This window comes from Mirounga leonina, unplaced genomic scaffold (genome assembly GCF_011800145.1).
Source record: "Mirounga leonina isolate KUSES-001 unplaced genomic scaffold, KU_Mleo_1.0 Mir_150, whole genome shotgun sequence".
NCBI lineage: Eukaryota > Metazoa > Chordata > Mammalia > Carnivora > Phocidae > Mirounga > Mirounga leonina.
In genome coordinates, this window is record NW_023270374.1 from 2,325,705 (window position 1) to 2,342,266 (window position 16,562).

General features: G+C 47.7%; 2 protein-coding genes across 7 annotated transcripts in view; one reads left to right on the forward strand and one right to left on the reverse strand.

Annotated features, from left to right (window-relative positions):
• NAPB (NSF attachment protein beta) overlaps positions 1–3,714 on the forward strand; it is a 42,437-nt gene extending 38,723 nt beyond the window's left edge. For all 4 annotated transcript variants that reach the window (XM_035005739.1, XM_035005740.1, XM_035005738.1 and 1 more), the window contains one exon: positions 729–3,714. In XM_035005739.1, coding sequence (XP_034861630.1) covers positions 729–839 — 111 coding nt within the window. In that variant the 3' untranslated portion in view covers positions 840–3,714. The remainder of the gene's footprint in view (positions 1–728) is intronic.
• A 2,222-nt stretch (positions 3,715–5,936) lies between these two features.
• Positions 5,937–16,409, reverse strand: GZF1 (GDNF inducible zinc finger protein 1). 3 transcript variants are annotated; one of them, XM_035005743.1, is made up of 6 exons: positions 16,341–16,409; positions 12,271–13,681; positions 10,883–10,977; positions 9,147–9,314; positions 8,433–8,590; positions 5,937–8,047 (listed from the first exon to the last, which is right to left on the reverse strand). In XM_035005743.1, the coding sequence occupies exons 2-6, from the start codon at positions 13,656–13,658 to the stop codon at positions 7,799–7,801; spliced, it is 2,058 nt and encodes a 685-aa protein (XP_034861634.1). In that variant the 5' UTR covers positions 13,659–13,681; positions 16,341–16,409; the 3' UTR covers positions 5,937–7,798. The 3 variants fall into 3 exon arrangements, with proteins under 3 accessions (XP_034861634.1, XP_034861632.1, XP_034861633.1); XM_035005741.1 differs by having other exon boundaries at positions 5,937–8,093; XM_035005742.1 differs by lacking the exon at positions 16,341–16,409 and having other exon boundaries at positions 5,937–8,093; positions 12,271–14,149.
• Between the last annotated feature and the right edge of the window lie 153 nt (positions 16,410–16,562).

Consider the following 16,562-nt stretch of genomic DNA (forward strand, 5'->3'; position numbering starts at 1 on the left):
ATAAAGTAAAATCAGTTAAGTACAGCTTAAAATATAAAAACAGTGAGAGTTTTGCTATATTCTTGGCATAAAAGAAATGGAAGACTTTTTCTTATACTCATTAGTTTTCTGTTTTCCCATATTTGCCATCTTATGTTTAGAATCAAGCAGATTTCTTGGTATCCTCCATTAATTTACTCATGGCTTTGAAGCAGTAGTGGAAAAGAATGTTTTCCCGTTTTACTTTGGCTACCAAACCATTTGCATCCTATTGAAATATCACTTTCTGGTAATGCATTGAAATGAGTTAAAGGGATTCCACTTTCACATATCCTGTCTCTGCAAGTATGTTGATTCATGTTCAGTGAATATTAGAACACTATGAATTTTCCATGTTCCTTTCTTACACGGGGTCTCGTTTCCTTTGTCACATTAAGTATGCTCTTCCAGTTACACAGGTGGTTAGGAGCTCAGCATGTTAGCACACAGAGCGGTTTAAAAAGCACAGGAACTTGTCACTAGCTCCATCCAGATAGTCACAGGACAAACAAACCATTTTAATGAAGAGAGTTATAAACTGGAATGAATGATTTAAACAAACCATTTTTCATGAATAAAGTTATAGACTAGAATGAATGATTTAAATGAAGGATTATCACTAGAAATGTTTAAACAGCTTGGGGTGTTGTTTTTTTGTGTTTTGGTTGTATTTCCATAGACTAATTCCTGTTCCTCTTTTTTTAAACTAGGTGAAGGAATTTGACTCAATATCTCGCTTAGATCAGTGGCTCACGACCATGTTGCTTCGTATCAAAAAGTCCATCCAAGGGGATGGAGAAGGAGACGGGGACCTGAAGTGAACATTTATGTCTTTGTGGCATGCAGCTGACTCCTCTTTAGTTTCATGTTAGGGCCACATGATCTTTATGGGATGCCCATTTAATGGCTTACTTCTGTTGCACATGAGCCAAACCATCTGTGTGTTTAAGCTCCCTGTGTTTGTGTCTTTGTGAAGCGGGTGGCTTGGAAACTCCTGTGCATATTGTGGGTGTGATGGGCTATTTCATGCTTGTCAGAGCCCCCAGAGTTTTCTGAGAACTACTTCAGAATCTTTTTCCTGTTATTTTGATATTTGCAGAGCCAGTGTTCAACTTTGTCATGTATTTTTATGTCATTTTCTTGGACTGGAGTACCCAGCCTAATCATTGTAATAGATGCTTTGCATATTTTCTGTAAATTCACACCTGGATGTATTCTCTAAGTGTACATGTTTAGTTCGGGATGGTTGTTAGGAATGAGCTTTATGACTTCACTTCCTAGAAATGGTTTTTGTTGTTGTCGTTGTGATTCTTTTGATGGTGCTAGTGACCCATTTGTTTGCTTTTTATATTGTTGTGTTTGCTAACATGCATGCGAAAATTCAGAACAGCCGGGGTCTGCCAGAATCACTTAGTTAACTTTGTGAGAAAAGGGAGCTTCCTGGCAGGGCTTGCTGATGTTTGTGGGCGAATGTCAGGGTGAGTCTGATGGATTCGTACTCCTTCACACACAAGAGATCTGTACAAAACAGTTTTTCCCTTTCCTGGAGATTGTTTCCACTTGTAGTTGAGGTGGAACCCTTTATATTCACATAAAAGTGATTTGACTGGCCTGTCCCTTTTGCTTACTTTCACATTCATACACTTACCCACGTTGAGACGGTGGCTGGTGTACCACCACTATGTGAATCCTCTTCAAAGGCCGCAGAGAGAGCGGGTCATTAATTTTACCGTTTTATTGAACGTGATGGGTTAGGTGGGGTAAATACAGTACAGAGGTTTACTATGTGTCCAGTTGGGGAAAAAGGGCAACCAGCTTCTGGGGAGAATTGATTTTCCTCTCAGCTAATGGGATTGTTTTGGCTTGCATGTTTGAATTTAGTATGTCGTTTTGGTTTACATAATATGTGCTTATTGATTTATGAACTTACATGCAGATACTGTGCTTTAGACATGGTCTTGTTTCCGGAATCTTCTCTATGTGTATTTTTATGCTTAACTGACTTAAGTTTGACATGTATTTTTTTGCCAGTCCTAGCTTGTGGCTCTTTCTAAATTATGCAGCTGTCATTAAAGGCAGATAATGAAATTTCCCATGTTAGGTCAGATGGAAACTGGCATTTGAAGGATGTTTTCATTTTTGGATGTCCTTCCACTGGGATTGGTAGGCTTTTGTTGGGCAGAAGTAGAGAGTGGGCCACGAAATGGGCTGAGTGTGGAGGAAGGCAAGGGGATGGTGCTCGGGTCGGGCTGAGATGAAGGAGAAAGTAGCAAGAAAGTAGCTGGAAAGGGCCAGCTGGGGCCTGGTAGTGGAGGCTGCCCCTCAGGTGGCTGCGGATTTCCTGGCTGCATGTAGGGCCACCTGTGCCGACACAGCCTGGTGGGGAGGAAGGTCAGAGATGTCACAGTGTGGGCTGAATGGACCAGAAGACGTGAACACTCTGGCCTTGCACCCTGGGATATGATGAATGTTCCTCCCTTCAAAGTTCTGGGATTCTTAGAAGAAAGCTGGCTACCACTTATGGTACAATTTGGAATGCAGCCCATTTGGTGGTACTTCACTTCCGGTCAGACTCTCTAACAAAGAAATGATTAGAGCAGAGAGTGGGTTCCTGTGCCTCATCTGTTCCACAACCAGCCAAATGCACTTTTGTGAAAGTGAGGCATGGGGGGTGCTTTTGTTGCCTGTGTCCTCAGGCTGTACGTCTGTCCCATCTGGAGAGCATTTAAATCCCAGCCTGCCAGCCTGCTTGTTTCATCACTAGTGTGCAAGGTTTGTTTTCACTTGTTAAAAGGACCGTCTGGTCTGACCACTGAAAGTAGGAACCAAATGATTTCTCTTAAGAGGATTCCTTTAGCTTTCATCGTGGTCCCCTGTCAGATCCCTGTCTGAGAAAGAGGTGGGGTTTGTAAAAACAGTACTGGTACCATTTTGTTATGTCAGTTGGAGAGTTGCTTGTTTGTCTTGAAATAAACACTGGGATCAGTGGCTGGGTTAAGAATTTGTTTTTAATGAAAAGAGTAAAAATAATTGTAATGGCTAGAACAGAACTGCCAGAAGATAAAAGGAAAATGAGAAGAAAAAGTCCCATTAACATTATCCGAACTTCCTTCTTTTGAAATGTCCCATTAACATAGGGTAGTACCATGACTCAGAGGCCCGAGTTAGGTTTTCAGGAGTTACAGAATGTTCTTTATGAATAAAATATAATGACTATTTATGTTCCGGTTCTTGTATTTTAGCAAATCTGGGGTTAGTTCATAGAGTCAGTTAAAATTTCTTACAGGAAAGCTTTGCTTTTTGTGGCAACATTTTTATAGCTTGTGTGAGTTCCTTTTTTATTTAATGATTTGAAAACCATATTTTTGCACAGTTGTGACCACGTGTGATGCCATTTATTGTTTTCTCTGATACTGTGCATTTAAAATGTCCAAATGCAAACCTCTGTGGCCTCCTTCGGGGGGCCCGGCAGCACAGCATGCCTCCTGCGACCCACCTGCCTGCAGCGGGAGCTGTGGCCCGGAACGGGCTCTCGCCTGCGAAGTGCGGTGTCGGGCACTGCGGGGTCTCCTCCCTCGTGTTCTCCGGTGGAGGATTATGTTGTGAAAACTAACCATGTGACGATCACTCTACCTTAGCAGAAAGAGTATGTTTTATGTCACCCTGTACAGAAAATAAAGTGGAAATTATGAGTAATATTTTGATGGGTCTTTCCTATGTAAATTTACACAAATCAAGAGTAGCTTCCTTTCTTTTAAGTTGTTCCCATTAAGGTTTAAGGCAATGGATATTAATATTCGCTAGGCTCTTTGAGTATCCATCCAAACATGAGTTTGGCTACCTCAAAACCTCCATCACTTGGAAATGCAGGGCACTGTAGCAGGTCTGCCAGCAGAGGGTTTATGAGGAAGCCTTGGTTCCAGCCTGTAGGTGCAATCCCTGGGTTGCACGGTGTCATCCCTTCTGGCCACCCCTGGCAAGGGACTCTTGCTGGCATCCCTTAGGCCCCAGTCACCTGCCAGGTGCAGGGAGGGAGGGTTTCTAGAAGACTTGTTAGGTGGGGGGGTGAGGAACCCTGAAGTCCCTCAAGTCTGTTCACAGTGCGGGTGTTCGTGTAACTCTGCAGGATGTCTGTATGGGGCGACATGCGCCCCTGGGGCAGGTCGAGCCACAGGCCTTTCGGGCCTCAAGTTCTGGGGAGGAGGAGGATGTGGTTGGGGGCAGGAGCTCTTACGGGCCGGCTCCTCCCCTCAGAGAACAGTGGTCAGGTCCATCAATATATAAACAACAACTTAAAGATAATTCAAAGGGGGCACCTGGGTGGCTCAGTTGGTTAAGCGACTGCCTTCGGCTCGGGTCATGATCCTGGAGTCCTGGGATCGAGTCCCGCATCGGGCTTCCTGCTCAGCGGGGAGTCTGCTTCTCCCTCTGATCCTCCCCCATCTCATGCTCTCTCTCTCTGTCTCATTCTCTCTCTCAAATAAATAAATAAAATCTTTAAAAAAAAAAAAGATAATTCAAAGCAAGTTTAAAAAATGAATGGTAGAACAGGCTGTTCAGTCTAGGCATTCTGAGAAGTTAATCATTCTCGTTTAGTTCTCATTCAGATGTCTCTTCTCAGAATCTTTTCCTAATGGAAGCCACCATGGTGTTTTAAAAACCCTGGCTTTGCCAGCCGTGGTAAAGGGTCCCTGTACAGATTGGCAGAAGTGAGTGGATGATTTCTGGGGCTCAACTAGATGATATGCCAGATGGCCCTCTGAGCCACGTTTGTAGCCTGCCTGGTTATTTGCAGCAAGTGAACAAATGACCCTTTGCATGAGTGCCCCAGGCCCCATACTCCCCATTGAAACAATATTGTTACTTCAAGTAACATGAACACCATCAAGTTTAGTTAGAGACAAGCACACATTTGGTCTCAAAAAATGTCCCTGGTGTGGCAAGGTGTAAAACTGAACAGGTTAGAATTAAAACTTACACCCAAATTTGTTGGTTTGGATTATCACCTACAGCAAAACCACATTTCTATTAAAGTATAAAGGTCTTCCCTAGCCACCTCCACCACAACATGGCTTTCTTCTTCAAATTCTGTACAACAAATTTTGGTAAAATCCAAGGTGGCAGAATGCTTTGGACTTTGTGCTGAGAGCATTTCCCACAAAATGTTTGGAAGGCACTAAAATTACCCCGCAGTCACCTTTCATGATGCTCTGGGAGGAGCAGCACCTGCACCCTGGGCACTTTCTGATTACACTTTTGGGACCCACATACCCAGAGGCCAGCCTTGCTTTCTGTACGGCACCCACAAATCCCTCTGTGCTGGGTCTTCTGCAGGGTTTTTGCATTTCTCCGCTCTCAGGCGCAGCCTTACCCTCCTGGGAAGGACAGAGAAATGGGTCTAGTTGGAGACATGCCCGTGACGGAGACTGCCACATCACTGAAGAGGCCTTTCGGCGGCCGCCCCAGCACCAAGTACACGGCATACTACCCCTGCAGGCAGAGGCCAGCATCCCTCACCACCAGGCTTTCACGTCTGTGGAGTCATTACGCAGTCCAGGCAGTTATGGAGACAATCCTAGGACTACAGATCCTGATTTTACATTTCATTACCCATGAAATGGAAAGAGAATTACACTTGTTCCAATTAAGAATCTTATTTCTAGGGGCGCCTGGGTGGCTCAGTCGGTAAGCGTCTGCCTTCGGCTCAGGTCATGATCCCAGAGTCCCGGGATCGAGACCCACATCGGGCTCCCTGCTCTGCTGGAAGCCTGCTTCTCCCTCTCCCACTCCCCCTGCTTGTGCTCCCTCTCTCGCTGTGTCTCTCTCTGTCAAATAAATAAAATCTAAAAAAAAAAAAAAAAGAATCTTATTTCTACAGAGCCTAGATTCTAACAGTGGAAATAAACCGTAGACCTATCAAACTTTTTAGAAAGCAAACATTTATTAACACATTAAACGATTTTCTGTAGAATTTCTAAAGAAAAATTCAAGACAAAAATTCTTCCAGTAGGTAACAAAATAATCTATTATTTAAATTCCTTCTCATTAAGATGACTTTATTCCATGAAACAGTACATCAGCTGGGCAGGCTCATTCTCTTACCAAAAGTAAAATGGTTGTGTGATAGTTTTGTTGTTGTTCTGTAAACACAACCAGGATATGCTGTCATCATTGAAAATTCAGTACTGCCATCTTCAAGAGCAAGTGTGAAACATGTTATCAGCACCTCTAAAACATCTTAGAGTGGCTTCCGTATTTACTTAACATGTTATAAGTTAGAACAAAATAAGCATTTCGGGAGAGTCTTCCCACATTACTTTCTGGCATAGTGCAACTGTGTCTTCATCCTGGAACTTAGGATAAAGTACCTCTCAGAAAGTGAACGTTTTCACAGCCAGTTTAATAAATTAAAACGTAAGAAAAAGAGCAACTAGTGAACAAAATAATTCTTCGGGGTTCTCTCTTTAAATTATTATGTTTAGGGTTACATGTGAGTCAAAGCACTTAGCATGCGGCAACACACCCAAGCCACTGGAACCAAGAATCAGGCTTAGCAAATACAGCAGAATTAACTTCACTGCAAATTCATTTTAAGCAGGCGGCCAGCGGAGCACTGAAGACAAAGTTTCTGGTTCTTCACAATCCACTCTTAAGGCGTAGTCAAAGACACTCCAAGGCTTTTGGTCCCTTCTGCTTATATGCTCACATGTTCCCAAGGAAACAAATGTGTGGGAATTACTTGCCTGTTTCAAGCTCTTGATACGTAAATGAGAAATTCTAGGTTTCTGAAAATCACAAAGTCAGGAAAACCCAGCCAAAAATACTAACACTCTGTGTTCTAAGATTTGCCAGATCACCTCATTGCTACTTGTGAATAAAAGGACTCCACAGTGTTTCAAGTGTTCTAAAGCCTCTTACTTCACTTTCACACCTCTGCAAAACCTACTACACCATTTGCTGCTAGAATCTTTGGTAGGACAGCTTTTACCTAATCAGACTTTAGGAATGAAACCCAACAGCCACACTTCATTTCAGCAGTTAGTCTATGGCCAACTTCCTAGCTGTGAATGTGCTCTGAGTACAGATTATACGAAGCCATTTTTCAAGTGTTCAATTTGTCATTCCTTTTTTAGTACCTACAGACAGGAGGTGGAGGGGAATGAATGCAACCATCCATTTCTTCAGTACAACTCAAGGGTCTCCAGAGCAAAATGGACTTGCTTCTGTTCAACAGGAAAGAGCTGAAAATACATGGTCCCAGTTTTATTTCAGCTTGCTAGAAAAATAGCTTAAAATTATCAGAGAATTAAACCCACACAGAAGGGTAAGGCAGGCTGAGAGACCAGGGAGATCACTAACAGTAACTTCATGAGCTGGGCCAGGGCTCTGTATTCTACAGTTACGTAGTTGTCCAAACTTCCTACACATCAGGACAAGCATTATGCATATAACCTGCACCAGGATCCAGTGAGATCATGTTAACTGCCTTGTTTGTCGATCAAGCGTCGCTGAGATCATGCAGACTGGGATTTTTAAGGGGAAGCTCTAAAAATGCTTTGATAAAGACGTGCAAGTTAGCAGAGATTCAGGAAAATGTGCAGAAGGTATTCTTGCTCACTCTGCCCACAGACAGTTCTTTACCTTAGCCCCTGACATTAACCTGCATACAGCAATCACACACGCGGAGACGCAGCGTAGGATCTGCTTGGCAGGTAATTAAGCTCTCATTCCATGTCAGTCAGCGAGTGAAGCTGTGCGGGCATCGGGTCTGTCTGCGGAGTCAGCTCGCTAAGCTCACTGATGGTGGTGGCCAGCAGCGTGTCCTGAGACACCACGCAATCGTCCGACTTGCAGGCCGTGTCTGCAGAACTGTTCTCGTGCACCGTGGGTACAGTGCCTTGGACTGTGGCGAGGTTGTGAAAATGGCCATTTTCTGCAAAAGACAGCAATTTATCTGAAAGTTTGGATGGCGTATATTCTTCATCCGGCTGCTCGGTCTTGTGCGCGTCATCATTCTTGGGTGAGCCATCTACAATAACAAGGAAAGACTTCCATGGAGTATTCTTATCATGTATCTACAAATCAAACACAAAACAGAAGTCACAACGTGTCTCTGAACAAGTGCATCTTTCAAAACAATGGTCTCTTTTCAACTTAAATTTAGTTTCCACCGTAGCAAAATACCCTTTCACTAATGGCCAAATCTCATTTATCACAGATTGTGCCTTTGGGGCCCTGAGACTCGGTTCTCCGCTCACACTGGGACTGTACTCCCTGCAGGGAAAACCTGAAAAGGAAAGGCCCACTATCTTCGACGACCACCGTATGGAATGATGGCCGGCATTTCTGACTGTCTAGATTACGTGTACCTGGGGACCAGCGACAGGCCCCGCGGAAGCCGCGCCACTGCTTACCGAGGTATGCCGCCGGAGGGTGGACTTGTCGGTGAATGTCCGCCCGCACGCGTTACACATGAATGGCTTCTCCCCCGTGTGGATGCGATGGTGACGCTGGAGAGCGTTGAGCTGGGTGAACTGCTTCCCACACTGGTCACAGCAATAAGGACGTTCCCCTGAGATGGGAAGGGAAGAAAGCCACTGGTTGGTCTCCCCAGCCTACTGTGCTGAGTTCTGAAATGCTCTGCAGTCATGCTGCTGGGGCCCACTGGCAAGCAGCAGCAGGGAGACTATGCTGGGAACGACTCGAGAGTCAACTGACAGGTACAAATCTATCCCTCTAATACCAGGATTTATGGTCTCCACCCAAAAAGGGCCAAAGCCAAAAGCTGGTACTACGTCTACAGAAGTTCACCTGTTTTCCGCAGTAATGGAATATAAAATTCCAAGTCCCATAATAACTGGATTTATGTGTGTGTGTGCACGAATATGTATAGACCATTACCCTGACTTCTAATCTGAAAATGTTAAAAATGTCTGCATATCCACATCCAAACACTCATACCTTTCCAGTTTGTCAGGGCCAGAAACTAGAAACTCAGAAATTTAAAAATGCTATTATGACACACAAAACAACGCTAAATTCCAAACAGTTTTCTAGTAAATCAAAAACTTTTGGGACATTATCCTTGCCACACTGAACTCCCTTCCCTGACGACACGCCAGCCATACCTGTATGGACTTTAATGTGCTGGTAGAGCGAATTCCGCTGGGCAAAAGTCCTGAAACAAACTTCACATTTAAAGGGTTTGGATCCAGTATGGATTCTATTGTGATGTTTTAAATACTCCTTAGAAGCAAAACTCTTGCCACATGTTTCACACATAAAAGGTCTTTCACCTACACGAAAAGATGAGACGGAAAGTTAGAAACGATAAGGCACCAGAACACCTGACAAGCTGGCCCACACTCTAGAACACACATGAACTCAGAAGCACCGTGCTGGGCAGCACGTGACAGCTTCTAGTTAAAACTGTCCTAAAACATCTATTCGTGTAAGATGCCTGCTACTTCCTCAAAGTTCAGGTAAAATGGCCTTGGGAATCCCATAGCCTAGAATTAGATCATTCAGTCAGCCCACATTTTGGAAACTTAGTCATTCCAAACAAGAAATTAACCTTACAACCTGTTTGGGGGAATTGTTGGATTTTTCAAAGCAGCATTCATGTGGCACTTTATTGGGGCAAAAGCCCCTTGAGAGGACAGGAAGTTTTTACTTGGACACGTATGCATGGCTGCTCTGGGGCAGCAACTCCAATCAACCTGGGCTGGGTTACAGAATAGGAGAAAAATGTTCCCACTTCATGTTGTATAGTTTGAGTCTTTTAATCCCACAAATCCGACTCATCCGATTATTAGGTGTACCCCTGACTTTACAAACATCAAAATAAAAATACTGGTGTTAACAGAACCTGAGTACATTAATATTTTCATAAAATGACTGGTTCTCGCTTAATGCTTCGGTGTGACCTGACCTCACCTCCACCCCCAATCTTCCATTAGGCACCAATTCTCATTTTAGAGTCTCAGTAATTCCCATCATTAAATGCCTCAGCTCTGCCTCGCCTGCATTTGAACTTGAGGCTCACATGGCAGTGTTTAGAGATACAAATTTTAAAATGCAAGCAAGAAAGAACTGGGTTAGTATGATAATAGCAGTGTACAACAGTTAGATTCTGTATCCTATACAAGGTTCTAAACCTCAGCATCGCTGTGCTGAATTTGAATAAAGTCAACTTAAATTTTCTCCCTCATGTAATAAAATCACATCGCAAAATTTTGAAAAATAGAAATGAGATAATCCCACCACCTCAAACATATAGCAATTTATTTTCACCCAGTCTTTTATGTGCAGGTTTTCAATGTAGCTGGGATTAGCTGTCTGCGTAATTGTGCATTTTCCAGTCCACATCCAAGCACAGGTGTTTTTCCTAACGTTCAGAGACCTGGGAGTGGCCCAATCGGGCGCCGGGAAGGGATGGATTTACCAGTTTACTGGACCACTTCCTTGTGGTTGGACAATCAGGCTGTTTCAATGCTCTGTTATTAGGGAGAGCAAGAAGGGGGATGACAGCCTATAGCTTTTCCCATATTTTGAACAACTTCCTTAAGGCAGATTCCTGGAAATGGAATCTGGGGCTAGAACAGAGGAGCTGTTTCACACCTCTGGATACATCAGACTCGCATGCCGGCTCCCAGCGCCCAGTGTGCACAGGCCTCCGCCACGAGCACGCCAGCACCGGAGCCCCGGGCATGTGTGAGCTGGTTGTTCTTGCTCACTTATGAGATGCAAAAGCTATATCACGGCCTTAGCCTGCACCACTTTGGTAGATGCCAGCTTCTATATTAAATGGCAGTTTCTTCTACAGCTAGAAAGACATTCAAGCACAACAGCATTGAGTATTTACCTGTGTGACACCTTTTATGATAAATCAGCATGTGGTTCTGAGTGAATCTTGCACCACATTCATCACAGACAAAAGGTTTTTCCCCTGTATGAATTCTGAAAGTACAACATTCAGATGATAACTTAGGATGTATCTCAAAGCTCACTTTGCAATACAATTTCCACGCTAGCCTGCAAAGACGGTTATTCCAAGAGACCGAATGGGAACAGCTGAAGTGGAAATACACAGGCCCACGACCTCCATCCCCAAGTCCATTTCTGCGGGAGGCTGGCCGGGCGGGGGGCGCTGCACGGCCCTGGCCAGCAGACACTCGCCTTTGCTCGCTCTCTTCACCACTGAATAGTACCGTGCAGTATTTGCAAAGCTTCCCCATCAGATCGACCAGACAGCCTGGGGACTACGGCTGACCAAGCACCGTGTGATCAAAAACATTATTGTCGATTCCTAAGACGACGTGACCAGTCCAGAAAGAACAGTTTCAAAATGCTGAGGAAAGCTGGTTTCTGAGGAGCATGCACCAGCATTTGAGTTTCACAACCAGTACGAAGCAGCCATCAACCACGACTCACTGCGCACTTCCTACGCCAAGGTTTTAACTGATCACAGAGTAAAAAGACAATGAACGCCATGCTACCACCCCAAAGACGCCCCAGCCTGACGGCAGGTCTACAATAGAAGAGAAACTGCTTGTCTGGATTTCAAGCATGAACAGTCAGCACTGGAAGGAAACCTATTTAAAAACTGGTGTACCCCACCTACAGTTCAAAAATTATGAACAGAAAACACTGTCCTGATTCTGGCGGTTAGACTAACCAATGGCACTTTCCAAGCCCTGAGAACGAATACCTACGACCAGAGGAGTGTCCTAAAGCCCTAAACGTCCTCTCACGGAGGTCTTTAATGGGACCGTGGGACCCAGCTGGTCACAGGCCCAAGTTCTCAATGAAGAGTCAGGAAAACAGCAATGATGGTCATTAGCCCGAACGGCCCTCAAGCATAAGCATGGCGGGCACCGTAAGCTCCAGAGGCTACTCTGGGATCGGGAGAGCCTGGCCTGCAGTGGCCGTGCGACAAGACAGGCAGGACCTGGGTTCCGTGTCCAGGCTTCTGCGCTGGCACTGGGCACAGGGTGAGGGGGACGGCCATCAGCCTGGGGCCTGTAGGAAGGCTGAGTGGAGAGGAGAATTCACAGACGTCCCAAAGCAGCCCCGCCCCCCATTTCTAGAGGGCACAAATTACGAAGTGGAACGTCTACAGACACAGCCACGCGGGTCAAACCCTAGAACGACCTCCATTTCTCCGCACCCCCAGCCCCAGCACAGAAACAGGCCGCATGGCAGGCAAGGAGCAGCCTCGCAGCGGCTCCGGCCCGGCGGCCGCGGCCCTACCTCATGTGGGTCTTCAGCGCCGAGGGCTGCGAGAACTTGGCCTCGCACTCGGTGCAGCCGTACGGCTTGTGGCCCGTGTGCGTCCGCTCGTGCAGCCGCAGCGCCGTCTTGGAGCTCAGGCCCTTTCCGCACTGCTGGCACTGGTGCCGCTCGCCACCGCCCTCGTGCACCTGCACCACGTGCCGCTTGACGTCCTTCTTCCTCTTGAACTTCTTGCCGCACAGCTCGCACGGGAAGTGGCGCTCGCTGCTGTGCACGTGGCGCTGGTGGCTCTTGAGGTTGCAGCGGTTGGCAAAGGTCTGGCCGCACGTGTCGCAGCGATGCACCACCTCGGTGGCCACCCCGTGGTGGTGCCGGATGTGCTTCAGGAAGCTCTTCTCGTACAGAAAGGCTTTTTCACAGATAGTGCACTTGAAGTTGCTCTTCCTCTTCTCGCCCTCCTCGTCCTCGTCGTCGTCGTCCTCCCCCTCCCCGCGGCCTGCGTCCTCCCTGCCGCCTGCTTTCGGCAGCACCTGTGCCGCCTCCACCCCCACCCCCACGCCGCACTCCTCACGTTTCGGGACGGGCTCCATCTCTGCTCCCATGGCCTGCGGGTCGGGGTCCTGGGGGCCGCAGGTGTCCCCCATGTCGTCCTCGGCACTTTTCTGCTGCTCCCGCAGCCTTCTCGTGTATTTCTTTTTAGGGATTTCCACAAACACCTTTCTTCCAGCCAGCCTTCCGCTGGCCCTTCTGATTTTTGGGTAGGGAGGCTTAACTGCCTCTTTTTTCTTGTCTGGCTTCTCCTTGGACTTCCTCGGGGGCACATCTGGCAACACGCCATTGCTGATTGTCTCCACTAGGGGATCTGAGGAATCCCCGAGGCCATTAGGGAGAGGACTGTCCCCGGGGGGACTTGCCCTGGGGTCGGGAGCAACAGCAGCTTGGGAGCCACTGCTCCCTTCTGCCTCCGGAGACTCAGAGAAGTTCTGCAACTCCAGAAGTACAGACTCTAACATCTGTTTCTTCAACTGAAAACAAGTTTCCGATAAGTCCAGACATTTTAGTTTCTCAGCCATTTCCAGCATTCGCTGCACCCGATCTTCTTCTACCTGTACCTTTGCAGTGTACACAAACTCGAGAAACGAGGCAAAGTCAACGACTTGCACTTCATTTAGGTAGACGTTAGTCCTCGTACCATCCACAGTCTTCTCATTAAGGAACATCTCCTTAAAAAACTTGCTGGTGGCTGCCAGCACCGCCTTATGAGCCATGAACTCTTCGCGGACGCCCTGGTACTCCACACTGACAGTCACATCACACAGGTGACCGAGAAGGCGTAGTTGATGCATTTCATGCAGAAGGTTGAACGGTGAGGATTTGGATTCCAGCAGAACTGCGCCACTTTCCATGTTTCTTCTTTCTAATAACAGCTCTGAAAACAGAAACAAGAATTATTCAAGCCTGAGCAAACACTGAAATGAAAGGATTAAAAATTAGGATTATTTCAGTTCTCTAGAGGATATAAACTGATTAACAGCCAAAACGTAGCTTTCCTCAGCTAAAGATATAAATCACACCACTTCTTAGAGGGTTCTAAAGTGAAGTCCTAATGCCCCCTCATAAGATAATGTTTGCACACACACAAAAAATATTACTAGGGTTTCTCCCAATGATAAACATAATTGACCAAAGTGACGCTTAATGAAATATAGTACAGCAGTAATTGCTTATCTAAGTCATTTTCTAACTTGCTTACAGACACAGACCTCAAAACCGTAACAGAACTTACAGCAATAATAATCTCTAGCTCTTTGACCAGGAAACCAAATAATTAAAACAAAACACGTGTCCACCAAACCTTAGAGAATCATGTCTGCCTTTGAAAACAATCAACTTGGGGTGCCTGGGTGGCTCAGTAAGTTGATTGCCTTCAGCTCAGGTCATGATCCCAGGGTCCTGGAATCGAGTCCCGCATCGGGCTCCCTGCTCAGCCGGGAGCCTGCTTCTCCCTCTCCCTCTGCTCCTCCCCGTGCTCTCTCTCTCTCATAAAGAAATAAAATAAAATATGATAAAATAAGATAAGATAAAATAAAATAAAATAAGAAAGAAAGAAAACAACCAACTTGGGACGCCTGGGTGGCTCAGTCGGTTAGGTGTCTGCCTTCAGCTCAGGTCATGATCCCAGGGTCCTGGGGTCAAGTCCCGCATCGGGCTCCTTGCTCAGCAGGAGCCTGCCTCTCCCTCTGCCTGCCGCTCTCCCTGCTTGTGCGCACGCACTCTCTCTCTCTCTGACAAAAATAAATTTCTTTTAAAAAAAAAGGAAAAAAAATGAAAACAACCAACTAAATAAATAACTACTTTCCATGAGGAAAACTTCATAAAAAAGTAGTCCACAATCCACGGCCACTTCCAGCACCCCTAAACACCTCATAAGTGAATTACCGCTACTCTATGAGAATAATTTCACGAGCTGTGCTACCTTGAGCAAGTAACTTAGTTTCTCTGAACCAGAGTCTGCTCCTTTGTAGAAAACTGCCAGAGCCCACGAGGCTCCAGTGAGTACAAACATGCCAAGTGCTTACAGCCTCACCGGAGGCTTGTAAGCTACTTGCTACTGGCTTCCCATACACCAGGCCTAGGTGCCACTGTCGCTGTTACCATCCCCATTTCACAGAAGAGGAACTAACAAGGTAACAGTAAGTGGTCGGGCTGGCACTTGAGCCTGGGCCTGGTGGGACTCTGGACTCACACTGAAACTGCTCAGCATGCCCCTCACCTCAGCAGTGCCAAATGCAAAGAGCTGCTTTTCCTCCCTAGATCTTTCCACGTCTGTGGACACTGCAGACTGCACTCCCCACTCCAAGGTCTCCTCCCCCTGGCTTCCGTGGCACCCCACACCAGCATGGGTCACTTCTGCTTTAATGGAGCTACTCTTTCCTCAGACTCCCTGACTAGGTACTTTCTCAAGATGCACCCAACCTTATGCTCTAGATTCTACCTCCCTTTTCACAGTACGTTTTAGTTCTAAATCTCCACCACCCGTCCAAAGTACCTGTCCTCCTTCTATCCCCCTTCAGCCAGATCTTAGATGTTGCCTCAGATTCAACATGTCTAGGGCAGAACTTGTCTTCATCTTCCCTGGAAAACGAGCCTCACCTCTACCCAGTTCTCCAGTCCCACCAGTGATACTGTTTCCAGTACCTGGGGCTACAGCTGGCTTCCTACAACCACCAGCCACCCCCAAACATGAAAAAAGACTGTCCTCTGAGAGTTCAACTGTAACAAGAACATCCAGGAGACCTGAGCAGTCACCGGAAGAAGACTCCACAGTCAACTCTAAACACCCACCAAGCTCAGATGGGTGAGGCGGGGGAGGGGCGGTACACTATGCCCAGGACTGTCACTGATTCCAGCCCCAGCCTCGGAGAAATGGCTGCAGAGGGCTTGCTCAACCCGCTGTCCATCCTCACCAGCAGCCCTCCACTTCCCCAAACCTCTGCCAACCGGGCCCTTAAGCAGACGTGCGAACCTACAGGCGGCCTGACAGCGATTTCTGAGTCAATCAACAAAGTGGTTTCTGAGCATGATTTCCCATCCTGTCTGAGCACAGGAAGGAAAGGCAGTGATCATGGCGACAAGAATCCTCTGGCCTGGGTGACAGCTGCATCTCCCACTGTAATTGGCTGGCGCTCGGCCGCACCTCCGTCCCCGAGCATCTCCCTCCCGCCGGCCGTTCTCCGCCGCTCCTCCGCACTAAGGAGGGTGCGGCGCTCCCGCCCGGCCGCGTCCGGGTCCGCATCGCGCTCCGACGGCGCACGCCCCCGCCCCCTCGGCCCCTCTGACCCGCACACTTTAGAGGGACACACGCCCCTCTGCAAACGGATCCGGTGCCTGCTGGGCCGCGGGCATCCACGGCGCCCGCGTGATCGGGCCTGGACCTCCGACCCCGGGCCGCCCCCGACTCCTGCGCCCCCAAGGCCCGCCGCTTCTCCTCAAAGGCACGCGCGGCCGGCCCGCTCGCCACGCCCGGACAAGTCGGGAGGCAGCGGCTGCGGCGAGAAGCCCGGACGGCCCGCGGGCCACACACTCACCTCCCAGCCGGCGTAGCCGCCGCCGCTACCGCACGTCCACCGGACGAGGCCCCCGGGGACCGACGGCCGGCTGGGCGGGGCGGGACAACAGCGCGGGCGCCGCCGATTGGCCGCCGCGGGGCCCGCCCCACCCCCAGACGGCCCCGCCCCCTCCCGTGGCTGGGGGTCGGGGCTGCGCGCGCACGTCCGACTGCGGCGGCCGTTCGGGCAGGGTTACGTGAT

Excerpts from the sequence above, each read along its gene's own strand:
- GZF1 (XM_035005741.1), bottom strand. The coding sequence starts at position 13,658 with ATGGAAAGTGGCGCAGTTCTGCTGGAATCCAAATCCTCACCGTTCAAC. Across the intron at positions 10,978-12,270 it reads GCGCTGAAGACCCACATGAG|AATTCATACAGGGGAAAAAC; the intron begins GTAGGGCCGCGG and ends TTGTACTTTCAG. Across the intron at positions 9,315-10,882 it reads TCATAAAAGGTGTCACACAG|GTGAAAGACCTTTTATGTGT; the intron begins GTAAATACTCAA and ends CTTTTCGTGTAG.